At 48.2% G+C, this 16475-nt stretch overlaps 1 protein-coding gene across 2 annotated transcripts in view; it reads right to left on the bottom strand.

Moving 5' to 3' along the window:
• LOC138262255 (SLAIN motif-containing protein-like) overlaps nt 1-16475 on the bottom strand; it is a 128402-nt gene that overhangs the window by 76556 nt on the left and 35371 nt on the right. For both annotated transcript variants that reach the window (XM_069212124.1, XM_069212125.1), the window contains exon 2: nt 7963-8691. In XM_069212124.1, coding sequence (XP_069068225.1) covers nt 7963-8663 — 701 coding nt within the window. In that variant the 5' untranslated portion in view covers nt 8664-8691. The remainder of the gene's footprint in view (nt 1-7962; nt 8692-16475) is intronic.

The raw sequence follows: 16475 nt of genomic DNA, 5'->3' as shown, positions 1-16475 counted from the left end.
TTGCACATCTTATTTTACTTTTAGTTAATGGTTCAACTTTATTTTTTTTTAAAGTGTTTGTGTCATTTTTTAGGTGTGGGCATGTGTGTGGCATGTACCTACAAACTGACACAGGTGCTGCATCCAAGACTCCCCCCCACCCCCCCTTTAAAAAAAAACAACAAAAAAAAACGTTAGCCATGCTGCCCAGCATCAGAGATGCTGGGCAGCATGGCTAAAATAAAAACCACTAGCAAACCAGCTGGTCACAAAGGCGAGACCTATTGGCTTTAGCAATGCTTGTTTTTCAAAATCGGCTTATCAGCCTCTGCTCAATGGACAAGCTTGGACCACTTGAGATCCTGCTACCTTTTGGGCATCAGAAAAAGGAGCTGCAGTGAAGCGCGAGGAAATAGTGGTCGGGCAGTGCACAGACCATCCACTCCAAATTAACTTTTTATGGTCGAGCGTGCAAGCACTCTGGCCCCTGTTGTAATCTCTCTGTGGGCTTTTAACTACATCTGTGAGTTTGGTTGGTTCGTGGGCTTTCCTTTTAAAATTCACTTGATTTCATTAGTGAAAGGCATGCATACGTCATGCCTTTTCCGGTTTTTAGTCCTCCTCAAGAGCACAGGTAAAGTACTGAAAATATACGAGGGTGTGTGTTTTCCACATGGCTTCTGACCTACACAGCGCGATCTCGCTTGGCAGTAGTCAAGGGCTTTGCATAACTTCGACAATGTTACATGGATAAATCCACTTTTGCCAGTTACACAGATAATTGCACTTTTGACGATACGTTTCACTGCAAGCGAACTTCGGTTTCCTTTTGTGTGGCTCCTTCACGCCCATGGTGGCTGTTGACTCACTTATAAGAAACTGTTTTACTTTTCATTTTCAGTTTATGTGGCAAGAAAAGTCCGGTTAGGAGACTACAAAGCGAATAGCTCTCACTCGAGCAAATGCGAGACCCGATGCAATGCAAATGCTTGTTTGCTTTTTGCTTCTAGGCTGTGTTGTAGCACAGGACCCAGGGCCTTTGCGCTTATAAAACAAATGATCTCCTCCCAGAGGACTATACGACTATCAGGAGCCCTCCTACTCTACTGCTTAGTAGCTGGGAGCTATGATGTGCTGACGTAGAGCAGCCGCCCTGGTCTGGTTCCTTCCCATGCACGTGCATGCTGTAGTGTGCCACCCTTCCCGTCACGTGCCTAATGTGGCACGCACATGCATGCCATGGCCTCACCACCCTGGCTACTTTACTGGCATGCTATGGCCAGCTACCCTTCTGCACATGTGCATGATGCCAGCCATCTGATGCCACCAACCACCCTGGCTACTCTACTAGCATGCTCTGGCCAGCCAGCGTTCTGGTCACGTGTCTGATGCCATCCGCGCTACTTCACTAGGACGTTCTGGCCAGTCACCCTTCTGCACGTGTCTGATGCCACCCACCACCCTGGCTATTTCACTGGCATGCTCTGGCCAACCACCCTTCTGGTCATTTTTCTGATGCCACCCTGGCTACGTTACTGGCAGGCTCTGGTCAGCCCCCCTTCTGGACATGTGTCTGATGCCACCCTGGCTACGTTACTGGCACGCTCTGGTCAGCCCCCCTTCTGGACATGTGTCTGATGCCACCCTGGCTAAGTTACTGGCACGCTCTGGTCAGCCCCCCTTCTGGACATGTGTCTGATGCCACCCTGGCTACGTTACTGACACGCTCTGGTCAGCCACCCTTCTGGACATGTGTCTGATTGCACCCACCACCCTGGCTACGTTACTGGCACGCTCTGGTCAGCCCCCCTTCTGGTCATGTGTCTGATGCCACCCTGGCTACGTTACTGGCACGCTCTGGCCAACCACCCTTCTGGTCATGTGTCTGATGCCACCCTGGCTACGTTACTGGCACGCTCTGGTCAGCCACCCTTCTGGACATGTGTCTGATGCCACCCTGGCTACGTTACTGGCACGCTCTGGTCAGCCCCCCTTCTGCACATGTGTCTGATGCCACCCTGGCTACGTCACTGGCACGCTCTGGTCAGCCCCCCTTCTGGACATGTGTCTGATGCCACCCTGGCTACGTTACTTGCACGCTGTGGTCAGCCCTCCTTCTGGACATGTGTCTGATGCCACCCTGGCTACGTTACTGGCACGCTCTGGCCAGCCACCCTTCTGGACATGTGTCTGATGCCACCCTGGCTACGTTACTGGCACGCTCTTGTCAGCCCCCCTTCTGGACATGTGTCTGATGCCACCCTGGCTACGTTACTGGCACGCTCTGCTCAGCCCCCCTTCTGGACATGTGTCTGATGCCACCCTGGCTACGTTACTGGCACGCTCTGCTCAGCCCCCCTTCTGGACATGTGTCTGATGCCACCCTGGCTACGTTACTGGCACGCTCTGGTCAGCCACCCTTCTGCACATGTGTCTGATGCCACCCTGGCTACGTTACTGGCACGCTCTGGTCATCCCTCCTTCTGGACATGTGTCTGATGCCACCCTGGCTACGTTACTGGCACGCTCTGGTCAGCCACCCTTCTGGACATGTGTCTGATGCCACCCTGGCTACGTTACTGGCACGCTCTGGTCAGCCACCCTTCTGGTCATGTGTCTGATGCCACCCTGGCTACGTTACTGGCACGCTCTGGTCAGCCCCCCTTCTGCACATGTGACTGATGCCACCCTGGCTACGTTACTGGCACGCTCTGGTCAGCCACCCTTCTGCACATGTGTCTGATGCCACCCTGGCTACGTTACTGGCACGCTCTGGTCAGCCCTCCTTCTGCACATGTGTCTGATGCCACCCTGGCTACGTTACTGGCACGCTCTGGTCAGCCCTCCTTCTGGACATGTGTCTGATGCCACCCTGGCTACGTTACTGGCACGCTCTGGTCAGCCCCCCTTCTGCACATGTCTCATATGCCACCCTGGCTACGTTACTGGCACGCTGTGGTCAGCCCTCCTTCTGGACATGTGTCTGATGCCACCCTGGCTACGTTACTGGCACGCTCTGGTCAGCCCCCCTTCTGCACATGTCTCATATGCCACCCTGGCTACGTTACTGGCACGCTGTGGTCAGCCACCCTTCTGGTCATGTGTCTGATGCCACCCTGGCTACGTTACTGGCACGCTCTGGTCAGCCCCCCTTCTGGACATGTGTCTGATGCCACCCTGGCTACGTTACTGGCACGCTCTGGTCAGCTCCCTTCTGGACATGTGTCTGATTGCACCCACCACCCTGGCTACGTTACTGGCACGCTCTGGTCAGCCCCCCTTCTGGTCACGACCCCCCCCCCAGCCCCCCCGCGTTCTGTATATCATTCTTGTTAGTCCTCGGGGCATTCCCCTCGGGTAATCATTTAAAAGTGAAAGTGCAAGATTAATAAAAATGATCGTCTGGCTCGTGTCACTTTTCCTTTGCAACGTGACGATCAACCCCGTTCGAACATTTTCGCAATATTTACACTGTGCCAACCAACCATCAGCACTGCATGAGTAAATAGCTCAAAAGCAGACATTAAAATGGAGCTGCGCGTTACCGGATGCTTCGGGGCCCTACACTGTCCGTGAAGGGGGGGTTGTTTCTGGGACTCAGCGAGGTTAATGGTGCCTCTGAGCTGAGTGTGTTGCACTTGCAGTGTTCCAATGAAGGTTGTGATTGCTGTTTACAAATGTTATTACTGTTGTGATCTCAGCAATGACTACTATTCTAGAATACCAGAGCTGAGGGGTTGGGGTCCGTTCTGGGTGCTGGTGGGTAATAGAAAGATGGGTGCACAGGGACAGACAGACAGTTGCCCCTGGCCTGCACTTGTGTGCCCACCCATCCAGGGTGCTCTGCTGCTGTGAGCTGTTACCACCTTTCAGGGAACCCCCGAGCTTTGGGTGGGTGCACAGAGACCGTCTGTGGGATGCTTGCGCTTAAGGGATCGAATCAATACCCAGCTACAACGTTTATTTGCGAGAGAGGAGTTTGGTCTAATTTTTTGTGTTGAAACCTGGCACTAGAGGGACAGACGACCTGCTCATTAACATCTTCTGGGCACAGGGTTGGTCTTTGAGGGGAGGGGGGGACGTCCATGCATCCACATAGTGCCAGCCTAGCCGGGTTGGCACCCTGCGGATTGGGGGGGGGGGGGGGGGGGGGATGGTACAGGTGGGGGGGGGGGTGCAGTGGTTGGGACAGTGCTTTCCTGGCAAAATAAAAAGGATCTGGGCAGTCCCAGGCTACCCTCCCTTCCTCACCACCATGCAAGCACAATACTTTCCACTCTCCCAGAGACCCTTGCTTTTTTTTTGCTCACGAGCTGGCAATCTCCTGCTCTACTACAAATTCCTCAAAATATCTTCACTTTTATTTTGCCTTCAGCCTCCATCCTCCCAAAACAGACATCTCTCAACATGAACACAAGGCCTTTGATCAGACAACAGCCAGTGAGAGATCTCTTTGTTCCAAACATCTCTTGGATCAGCTTCTCTGCAGACAGACTCCAAACAGGAAGGTGAGCTGACTGGGCCAGCTGGGCACGGTAGCCTGCATCTCCCGTGGGAGATCTGATGGAGATAACGGGCCATAAACCAAAGGGAGAGCACTTTTAGGGCTGGCGTGAGCAACAACCTTTGGTTTTACTAAAAGTCTGTAGATATGATGTTTGATTAGGGAGGCTTTAAGTGAGCTCTCTCCGTGCACTGAAGCCTTTCACATCTTTTTTCCACCCACCACATCATGCAGTATTGGCCAAACATCCATTTTGGCCACTGGATAATTTCACATCCACACACAAAGTAGCCCCATCAGAGACGGTAATGTATAGTTTTTGAGGGGAAAAAATGTTTTTGGTTTTAGACATTTTTTATTTTATTTTAATATTGCTGAGAGCCTGGAATGTTCCAACACCAATGTAACAAAAAAAAAAACACCTGGCTAAACAACCAGTGAAAAGGCAAAAAAGGCTGGCAGCCCAACAGCAGACCCACTGGCTTTGCCAAAGCTTATTTGCTCGGGACATTCCCAAGTGAACAGATCGGAGTCGTCCAGGACCCACTCAACAGCGCAGGGTCTTCACCCTTCTCCTGCACGTGAGAGAATTCACACTTTCCCTACCTCCCCCACCCATCGACAGTGAACCAGAAAACAAAACATTGGCTTAGCAAAGCTTGTTCTAAGCGCTATCTTCATGGACAGGAAACATACTGCTATGTGACAACTTTTTTACACTTTATTGTTCAAGTTCTCGGTCCTCCTCAAAATATCTCTTCTGCCTTCCTCCTCTGCATGACTTGTGGAGGGCCATGTCTGGTGATAAATCAGTATGCAAAGTCACGCAACAAAAAACCAACAAAGCGAGGTTAGCTGCTTCTCTATTCTCAATACCTCGTTCCATAATACTCTTTCCCTTTGTCACCCTACCTTGCTATATATACATCAACCCTCAGGTACAGCTCAGAAGATTAACATGCCTGGTGCAGCGATCTGTAAATCACCCCTGAGGACTGACTCCTTTTTCCTTCCGTCTGAGGTGTGTAAAATCAGCCCCATGCAGAGGAGTTATAATTACACCTTTTACTTAATGCTGCAAGAGAAAGCGATTAAAAAAAAAAAAAAAAAAAAAAAAAAAACAGCAAATCTGCTTTGCATAATGACGGTAATTTGTGGGATGACATATCCACCCTCACAGATCTCTGATGCTGTGCCCAGACCATGACTGTCAAGGTCCTTAGGACCCAAGAGTGGTCGACTGGGACGACTCAAAGAGCACACCACAAGGGGATGATGAAACCAACTCACAGCATGATGAAGGGACCTGCAGAGCTGATCACAGCTGCAAGGCGCGTCTATCTGGAACACTCCTCCATCCATCGAATCCGCGAGCTATTGCCTTTAATGAGTAACTGCAGTCCCCCATCTACTTCTTCACCAGTTAACCTTCCATTTCTGTCCACCCTCCTCAGTCCTTCACTCCACCTACAGAATTACCTAGCCTCGCACCACGAATAAAAGGCCTTTGATCCAGACAATAGTAGCCTAAAAGCCCTAAATAAGAGGTCACTTCCTGTCCAGACAACTCGTGCATCAGCTTGTCTGAAGAAAGCCTCCGGCCAGGAGAGGGAGTGGACTGAGCCTGCTCCGCTGAAGCGAACATCTCATGGGAGATGTGATGGAGCTAATGGAGACATAACCCAAGGTGAGCGCACTATGTTCACTGGCTTTACCATTTCCCGAGAGGGTACTCCACCACTCACCCACATCCGCTCAAAAGCACAAGGCACTCGCCTTCCCCCGCCCAGGAGAGGACATGCAGATCTGCCCACCTCCTTTAACCAATCAGCAGTACAACAAGAGAAGCCCCCGAAACACAATAACCACACCTGGGTGGTCATCTCACACAACATGGAAACACTCCCACATGGGATCAAAACAAAGAAATCCCCTACCTCACACCCTGCACTGTATAGTGTGCTATCCATGCAGGCAAGCGCTTCAACAACCCACATAGGAGTAGGAAGCGCTATGTACTGCTACAATGCGAGATATTTGCCAGTCTTACCTATGCTGCATAGCCCACCCTACTGTTAGATACACCACACACGACTACAATAGGCCTTCAGCGCATTCAGACTGAATACAGATGGTAAAGCCGCACTCGCTGTTTGAAGAGTTGCGTTCTTGGGATGCTGTTACCAGTACCCTGCAGACTTTAATGCCCAGTGCCACAGCTCTGCAGCTCGGGCAGGCTGCAGATAGAACACGATCACCCATGCAATGCTTGTCAATTGACTGGCTCTGAACGCTGGTCACTTAGGATGAAGGTAAATGGGGATAGTAACACCCAGTGCTCACTCAAGTGTCTGTTCTATGGACAATCAAAAGTTAGGCACTAGGGCTTGATCAGAAACGCTCCCATGTTTGCACAAGACAGATGCCATCACCCGTTGTAGACGACTCCGGTGAAGTAACAACATGCAGATGATAGCATAAATGTTTATTTCATTTCCTGCTTCAAAGTCCACCCTTGGAAAACAGGTGTCATCTATACTGATATTTTAACTACAGATAAAATAGGAAAAGGAAACCATATTAGGTTGCCCCCCCAGAAGCAGAATCAGATTTTAAAGGATTGGTCTTCAGCTCATTGTGGTTATGGCTCAAACTACCGAGCCACATATTGCTAAGTTCATCAGCTGAACAGGGTTCTACAGCCCAATCCTGACCAACAGCACCCTAGCTGTCCTAAGACTTAGGCCGACACACAGTTTTGCCAATGAACATCCACCTCCAGAAGGTCCTCGGACACAGGAGATGGAACACCGTACCGAGACCTACATCATTTGTTAACTCTGCTTCCATGGAGGCCTCTGATACTGCCTTTGTTTCTATCCGTTATTATAACAAACATCTGCTTCCCACAGGCGCCTACACACAAAGGAGAGACCCCATGATTCGCCATCCAATGCCGCACGTCTGTCTTTACCCGCTCATTCGTCCAGAGTTCTCCAACCACACAATACTGAGTAACATTCACCTCCGCTCCGCCCCAATATGCGCGCTGAATGCAGAAATACTAAGCGTGGCCAATGTCTTTAGAAGGACCTTCTTGTGAGCAGCATAAGATGCTCCATGTATTGTCAGACCAAGCACAACGCATCCTGCAAACCTTAGCACAAGTTACTGTAGGAACCAAGATTTGTTGTCAACACAGCACTTTTGCCACTACACAACATTCTAATTGAAGCAAATTATACAATTTGAAACGCACCAGTGGGCCATTGGAATAGGCTTGGACAACGTGGCATGTCAATATGAGAACGTCCAAAGATCTATGTATTGCCTTTCGTGCACCTGTAGAATTTGTTAGCTTTTTGTGAAAATATAATTGATTTAAAAGCCAACAATTATTTGCTGTTTAATTTCGAAAAGCAATGTTGTTAAATAACTCAAATGCATTTGCAGCTAGTGCTGTTCTGTGGGCCACTTACCAGCAGTCTTCATCTTCACTGCAGGTCTCCAGCTCCAACAAGTCCACTTCATCCAGGGATGTGTCTTCTAAATTGTTTCTTGGCCCCTCGCTGCCCTCAGTGAGCGTCAGCTCGCTTGTCCTAGCCCACTGTTCAAAGTCAGCCAAGTAAACCTCATCCACAAACTCAGAGCTGCTGGTCCTCTCCGGACTGGGCGCTCGGCCTTTCTTTGCATAGTGGCTCGACAGCTCTGTGTTATCGAGCAGCTTGGGGTTAGTCAAGCCCTCCTCATAGTGCGGTTGTGCATCCACAGCGGTCCGCACACAGCCAATGTTCTCCTTCTCGGTTCTATTGCTGGGCTTGCTGTGATGGTCCGGCATGATCTGCACCTCTCGCTTCTCAGTGATGGTGTTGAGGCTGTTGATGATCTCCATGCCCTGAAGCGGAGAGCTTTGGTTGTCCAGGTTGCTGCTGATGTGGCCTTGGGCATTTGGTCCAGTTTGGCGGACTTTGCCCCTGCTTCTTAGCTGCTGGTTTTGAATCTCAAGCCTTCGGACCAGCTGCTGCAGTTTTCTGACTTCCTCCAGCTCGGATCCTTCCTGGTCGGCAGTGTCAGTCTCTATGTCGGGGCCCAGAGAACTTGCTTCCTTCGAGCCTCGTACTAGGTCGGCGTCAACAGCATGGTCTGGCTGGATCACTGGGGAACCTCCCGGCACAACCATCTTTTTTTAGGGGCCACAATCCGTCTCACTGCAAGGCAACAACGTAGACACATGGTTAGTACTTTGACACAACCAGGAAAAAAACAACCAACAAACAACTAACATAGTTTGAAACAACAGGCATATATTGTACAGTGGTGATTAAAACACTGGCGCGGTGCTTCACAGAGGTGTACAACCACACACACACACACACACACACACACACAGCTCTACTATCACGAAACTAAAGAGAGAAAAGCTCACAATAAAGGGAATATATACATGGTTGCGATAAGGAAGGTGGACTTCTGCTAATACAACAACCATAATACAAGGATGAAAAACCAATGTTGAGTGGCAACATTATCAGGTGAAATGTACCTAATATTTAGGGCTACTCTCAGACGTTATGCAGCCTAAACGTTTTTGAACGAAACACTTCGGAAACAAGTTCAGAGTGAAGCTGCTGAAGCAAGATAAACTACAAGACTGTGGAACATGGATATTTGCAAACCATACTTTCGAGGGGTGGCCCCAGGATACAATCTGTCCTCAGCAACAGCCCTTCCAAGGTAAACCAAGAGCTCTCTTCGGATGCTGAACTGCCATGAGGCACACAGGTATTCAGCCAAGGAAGGAGGCAAAAAGGCAGCACTAGGTCTAAAAGAACAAACTAAAAACTCACGAGGCGTCACAAGCATTACAATGACATAAGTTACCTTTCCCAAACCTCGTCCACCCAAGTTTCGAGGAACCCCTAATGCCGCCTAAAACCATGGTTTACAGAAGAAAAACTGCATCAGCTCTTCTAATGCTCATTACATCAGAATCTGCATAATTCTGGGATGTTTATCAGTGAAATGTAGTCATGAAAAGCGATAATAGGTCCCTCTGAGGCACTAACTGAGCCAACTCTCCAGAGATGCTGCTGATCCGCAACATGTTTCCATGCCACAGACTTGACACTGTACTGGAGATGAATTTCCGAGAGGTGGAAACTGAGTCTTTAGATCTACCACGAAGAACCACGGTTTGCAATATCAAGAAGCCAATAGCTCACGCCTTTATAGTGTGTGTCTCGAGCTGTTGGCTTAGACAATGTAAAGCATTGCTTTTATAAAAAAATAAAAAATAAAGGGTAAAATAAAAAAAATACTGGAGGAAAAGCAAACATATCTTATATCTCAAACGTTTCACTCTGGAGAAAATATCTGAAAGAGTAAGGAGGTGTCAGAATGTAAACACTTCCAAGGCCTAATTTACTTTCCACAAGCTTCACCCATGTGCTCACCTGTGCTAGCCCAGAGGGCAGATTTTTTGGTCCCCAGAGCACAGTCTGATGAGTGCAGCAGGCGGGCCTTTGGCCAACGCCATGAAAATCTGTGTGTATTAAACCTTGTGCTTTCACACAATATGTGGAGTGCAGAAAATACAACAAAAACAACCCTTAAAGTCTGTTTTTCAACCATGCCCCAGCAAAATATCCTCGCTGCTCTGCTTTCACAGAAGAGCTAGGAGGTGTGGGGAGCAAATAAAGTGCGAAGCAATTTGATGGGCAAAATGTCACAAGAGGGAAAGAGCTAGTACACACATGCACTCATGAAGTTTTGAATGAAAACGAAAAAAGTAGTTCCTAAATGTGATCAGTGGAAGGATACAAGTCACCCCAATCAAAAGAGTCATAAAGGAGCTATTTGGGGCTCGTGGGGTTGGATGGTGAGGAAGGTAAGAACAACAAGGCAAGCCTTCAAATAACAATAAAGGCAAGCAAGTGTATGCAACTGGTGGACTCTAAGCCCACTGTAAGCCTACAACAGATCTAAAGTACCCTTGAAAGCGGCGAGCTGCGGAAAGAGACTGGGTAAGGGAAGCAGTCCTTGGGCCATGCTCCAGAGTAGGGACAAACACATGAAGAGGGGGTGAAGCCAGCATTTGCTGACCAAAGAGAAGCAAGGAAAGAGAGTAATATTGAAGCCAATTAATGGTAAGCAACTGACCGGTTTTAAGCCTCCTGTAAATAAACAAAATGTCTTGCAAACAGCAGCAGATACGCTGCCTCAAGCAAGACCTAAAGTATAGGGTTTGGGTAGGGGGTTTCAAAAGTAGGGCAAACTGTCAAAGAGGCAAAGTTGCCCACCATACATACTGAAGTGCAGAAAACAACAAACAGTGCCCCAAAACGTTTCAAGGCACTAGGGTGAAAGCAGGAGAGCATTTAAGGAGGAGGCGATGGTGTGTCCTGCCGGAGGGGAAACAGTCTTTAACATGCAGCCTATACCATGCAGGACCTTTACTACACAGTCTTTATCATGCAGGAAAGTACAGTGCCGTTAACAGTTTGCACCTTTACCATGCAGTACTTTTACCATACAGGTATTTTTATTTAAGTAAAAATGTTTACTTTTTTTTATTTATTTTTATTTTTTTAAGTGATGTTAGGGTCTAGGATGGGCACATGTAAAGGTGAGTTTACTGTTTGGGGTTGGGTAAAGGGAAGTAAGGATGACTGTAGGGTTTAGAAGTGTGTAGAGGTAAACGATAAGCGTAAAACAAACCTTTTTAAAACACCACATATTTGATGAATAAAACATTCTCTAAATTATAAAACTGGTAATCAACAGATATGTAAACATGACACAAAGGTACACAGTAGTTCTCAAAAATGCATTGTCTGACAATAGTCTTAAAGGAAGGAGCATGCTTATAGCTTCATAATCATTAAAAGCTTCAGTGCCCCAAAATGCATGTTTGTGAGTTACCAGCTTTATGATTTAGAGGACATTTAATTCATCATCAAACGTGCTGATTTTTCAAAAGGTTTATGTTTCCACACTTACGGCTCAGAAATACATTGTAGTGTGAAAATTACTCTATATTGTAAACTATTATTTGTTTGTACGCTTTGCAAAACAGTTTTACAATATAAAGTGATTTGCACAATACATAGTTCTCACCAACTGGTAATCAAGTTGTCTTGCAAGGGAGGGGAGGGTTTGAAGATCCACAATCCCAGTGCAAGAAGCGCGGAAGAGCACTAATAAATCTAATAAAGAAAATCAATCAGTATTTAGGCTATGCTCCAGAGGAGAGACCACACACAAAGGTAAACGGAAGCCGACCCGCTCACCAATGAGAAGCAAGAAAACAAAAAAGGACAACGAGGCCAACCAATGGTGAACAATGGGCAGTTCCAAAGCCCTTTTTTAGGATTTGTTTGAAGGAAAAAAAGATATTTGCAAGCGGCACCCTTCCGCAATCATTCAGAGGGCCTTATCAAAAGGTGTGTTCGAGTGTAGGAAAGAGCACACTCACAACTGCAAAGCAAGGGTCCACTGTGCATGCATAAAACGGGGTGATTCAAGAATGTGCACGTCATGTACACATGATCATCACCCGAAAACTGAGCACATGCAAATAAAAACTGTATCCGAAGTCAAGTTCACTCCACTGATGGAAAGTTATTCAAGACCTAAAAAGTTGTGTCTAAAGTAAGATGCCCCATTCTTATGTTCGGCAGAAACTGAGCTTCCTTTCAGAGCTATACTTTTTGAATAATAGCAACATTTTAATTAGATAAGTAACAGGAAGACAATTCTTTAGGTACTGTCGATGGATACTGTGGCAAATCCTCCTTTTCTCCATGGACACTCAGATATTTCACCTTTTTCCTGGACCCTGCTTTTACTGGCTATAGGAATCTGCACTTTCCCACTGTACACCAGTTGTAAAGGGCCTGCGCTTCCCCTACACATCATGCGCTCTACCCCGGAACTCCCTCTATGCCTTGTGTTAAGTACACTGTAAACGGTACTTTAAGTGCACCTACGGCATGGAAATGTAAAAGTCGTGTAGTCTGCAGTGGGTATTTACATCACAAACCTGTAATACAAATATACTTCTGTCAGAAGCCACACTGCTCTGGCTAGGCTGCAGTTTACATGCTCTGCAATAACACATGGCATGGGAGAATGTATTTTTTAACCAATTTGTATTGTTTTTATTCATAAATGATACAGACCATGTTACAGACATGGGAATATCATAACAATATCTACATCGGTGCATTCTGTCCCGCAGGTCTTAATTACCTAAACAATCTCTCTTTACCAGGACAGGAGACACTGATTCAGTATTTACTGTAATGACAAACAGTAATTTAAAAATGTAATGTACAATCAGACAAAATCCATATAGAGTGTGGTGTAAGTGGTTGTGCACCAGTTGTGAATGTCTAAGCTATCTGTCCAGACTCAGCAATGTATGCGTATGAGCAATTTCTCTTCCAATAGGAGGGTGAGGAGCACCCAATGAAATGTGTTAGCCCAGGCACCAAAGAGTGATGGAAGCGCATACAGTGACGGGGTAGGGAAAGAGCTCTCTGCACATGACCTTAGTACATCATGCAAGATGGAAGTTACACGCAGACCACCCGTCCAACATGGCATCCAGATGTTCTTCTGAGAAGACCTGCATCCATGCAGAAGCGTACCCCACTCTAGCGTAATAGGAATTCTGCGCAAGCCACTGATCTCCTTTCTGCGCAAGCCACTGATCTCCTTTCTACGCACAGCCACTGATCTCCTTTCTACGCACAGCCACTGATCTCCTTTCTACGCACAGCCACTGATCTCCTTTCTACGCACAGCCACTGATCTCCTTTCTACGCACAGCCACTGATCTCCTTTCTACGCACAGCCACTGATCTCCTTTCTACGCACAGCCACAGATCTCCTTTCTACGCACAGCCACAGATTCTGCTTCGCCCCACTTCAAGGTGGTTGAAAACCAGTGAGCTAAGCTAGGGAGACAACTATCTTTTTATTTCATGGCAATGGCCCTTCTGGTGATAAGTAAGGCCAAATCTATAAACCTGGTGACTGCATTACCCACCTTAGGTTGCCCAAACAAACCCAGGAGACCAATTTCCATGGTACATAGGTTCTCCCTCCCTGTAACAGTTGTCAGGTGTTCGTTACCACCGCCACAATAATTGCACTTCTGTCCAGAATATGTATGCCATATCAGCATTCTGGGAGCCGCATACAGAACAATTTGATGCACTGCCATATATTTGGTGCAAGCGTGCAGGTGTTATCTATACCCCCGTGTAATATGTTGTGCAGGACGTACTGAAATTTCACATTAAGGGACACTGTGCAGGTTTAAAAAAAAAAAAAAAAAGGACCCTATCCCATTCTTTCTATGTGTGGTCTCGACCAACATCATGTTCCCACTCTTGTCCAAGGGAATGGTCTAACGGTCTTGTGGCGTCTGGGCCATCGCACGTGTGAACCACCTGATTAAGAGATGCCCATTTCTCATTGAATGTATTGCATGGACCAGAGGGTGTACGCGAGGTTCTGTATCCATAATTTGCCAGATGCGCTGTAATTCAGCTAGTAAAGTCCCATAAACTAGGAATTGAGCCAGGGGCTGATTGTAATCCACGCGGAGTTGTTCAAAAGGCACCAGTGCGGCATCCAGAAATAATGTACATATAGTATCTACTCCCTCTGCTTATCAGAGCTCTAGTCCTTCCCTTCCAAGGATTTCTCTGAGAGTACAGTGTCTGCTGGGGGAGGAATCGAAGACTTCAGCATACGCAGTAGCCACAAGACTGTTAGAGTGGAGAGGAAGTTTCCCCGATGACAGTAATCTCTCGCGAATGAGCCTACCACCCTGATCGGGCGAGGGAACACCCATTTCGTGCAAGTGTCATCCCACCAACTAGCAAGACAGCCATTGCAGCTCTGCCGCCAAATAGTAGTGTTTGAAATTAGGAGACCCCGGCAGCTGAAGGCTCTAAAGTGCTACTCGCCACCTCCGCCGCCCGTTCCATAGAAAGGTACCCTTCAAACTATGGAGAGTGCGGAAGGTGGAGGATGGTGTGCTGAGCTGTAAATTATGGGAATAATAGAGAGTCAGGGAAGCATAATCATTTTGGTCAAGGAAACTCGTCCCTGCACTGTTAGTGGGAGTGTGCTCCAGAATGTCAGCTGCACTCACAGAGAGGTTATGGCACAGGAAAGATTGTCATCTATTAAGTCGTTAGAGCTATGATAAATCCAGATTCCAAGATATCCAAACGTGCAAAGCTCCCATTTCACCATGTGGGGTTACACCGTTAGATGGAGTTCACAGGAAACAGGCATTTCTTTGTCCAATTTATGCTTAGTCCTGAAGCGTCCCGAAACTCGGTCAAGGTTGCCTCGATTCTCCTCTATCCTTGTCTAATATCGCAGATGAGGACATCACAGGCATAGAGAGAGAGACTGTATGGAGTTCATCTCCTAACCTAATACCCCAATCTTCTCCATCCTGTCTCAGGCGCTGGGCCAGTGGCCCAAATGCTAGCAGGGCATCCCTGGTGCGTTACCCCAGCTGAATATCAGGTCTGAGTTGAGTTGGCCGATTCTAACTCAGCCTGTAGGAGCTGTATAAAACAATTGGCTAAGGCGCAGCAACCGCACCAGGAGTCTAAACTTTAAGCACACCGCAAACATTTAGGCCCAGTCTATTGTACCAAATGCGAGCTCTAAAGCAAGCACCAAGCAAGTAGCATATAGCCATTAGGTTGAGACCTGTTCCAGTGCTCTGTATAATCTGCCACATAGATACCAACGCTCACAACAACAAAGAGCTCTTCGGCATCATCAAAGAGCTCTCCAACCCCAGGCCTTGCTCCTAGGAACCCCCGCCATCACAGGAACTCTGCAACTCCCTCACCACTTACTTCCGTCAAAAGATCGAAGACATCCACAACAACTTCAACCCCCAGACCCACCAGCCAACCATAGACAGCCACGACCCCAACGCACCAAGCGACACCAACCTCCTATGCTCCTGGACCCACGTCAACAATGAAGACACCGTCAACACCATGGCCTCCATCCACTGCGCCTCCCCCTCAGACCCTTGCCCACACCATATCGTCAATAAAGCCAGTGACATCATCGCCCCCCCACCTCCGCGCCATCATCAACAGCTCCTTCGAGACTGCCCACGCCCTGTTGAAGAAACCTAAGGCGGACCCAGATGACCCCAAGAACTACCGGCCCATCTCCCTCCTCCCCTTCCCAGCAAGGGGTCATTGAGAAAATCGTGAAGAGCCAACTATCCCGCTTCCTGGAAAACAACAAAGCGCTCAATACCTCCCAATCAGGATTCCGCAAGAACCACAGCACTGAGACCGCACTCATCGCTGCTACAGATGACATCAGGACCATGCTCGACAAAGGCGAAACCGCAGCGCTCATCCTTCTGGACCTCTCCGCAGCCTTCGACACCGTTTGTCACCACACCCTTCGAACACGCCTCCACAATGCCGGGATCCACGGCAAGGTCCTCGACTGGTTCTCTTCGTTCCTCTCCAGCAGAACCCAGAGAGTCCGCCTTCCCGGTCCAAATCCTCCAAGACCATCTGTGGCGTCCCCCAGGGATCCTCCCTCAGCCAAACGCTTTTCAACATTTACATGGTCCGTCTCGCCAACACCGCACAAACTCACCGCATCAACATAGTATCCTACGCAGACGACACCCAGCTGATCATCTCCCTCACGAAAGGCGCTACAACCACCAAAAACCTCCACAATGGAGTTCACGCCATCGCCAACTGGATGGAATCAAGCCGCCTCAAGTTAAACACAGACAAAACAGAGATCCACAGCAGCAACCCCTCCGCCTGGAATGACTCCTGGTGGCCTACCTCCCTAGGAGCCGCACCCACCACTCAAGCACGGAACCTGGGAATCATCCTGGACTCAGCAGGTCAACGCAATCTCCTCTTCCTGCTACAACACGCTTCGCATGCTCCGCAAGATTTTCAAGTGG

The sequence above is a fragment of the Pleurodeles waltl genome, chromosome 10 (assembly GCF_031143425.1).
Source record: "Pleurodeles waltl isolate 20211129_DDA chromosome 10, aPleWal1.hap1.20221129, whole genome shotgun sequence".
Taxonomy (NCBI): Eukaryota; Metazoa; Chordata; class Amphibia; order Caudata; family Salamandridae; genus Pleurodeles; species Pleurodeles waltl.
Note: the sequence above shows the minus strand (reverse complement) of the source record. Positions and strands in the feature narration are given on the sequence as shown.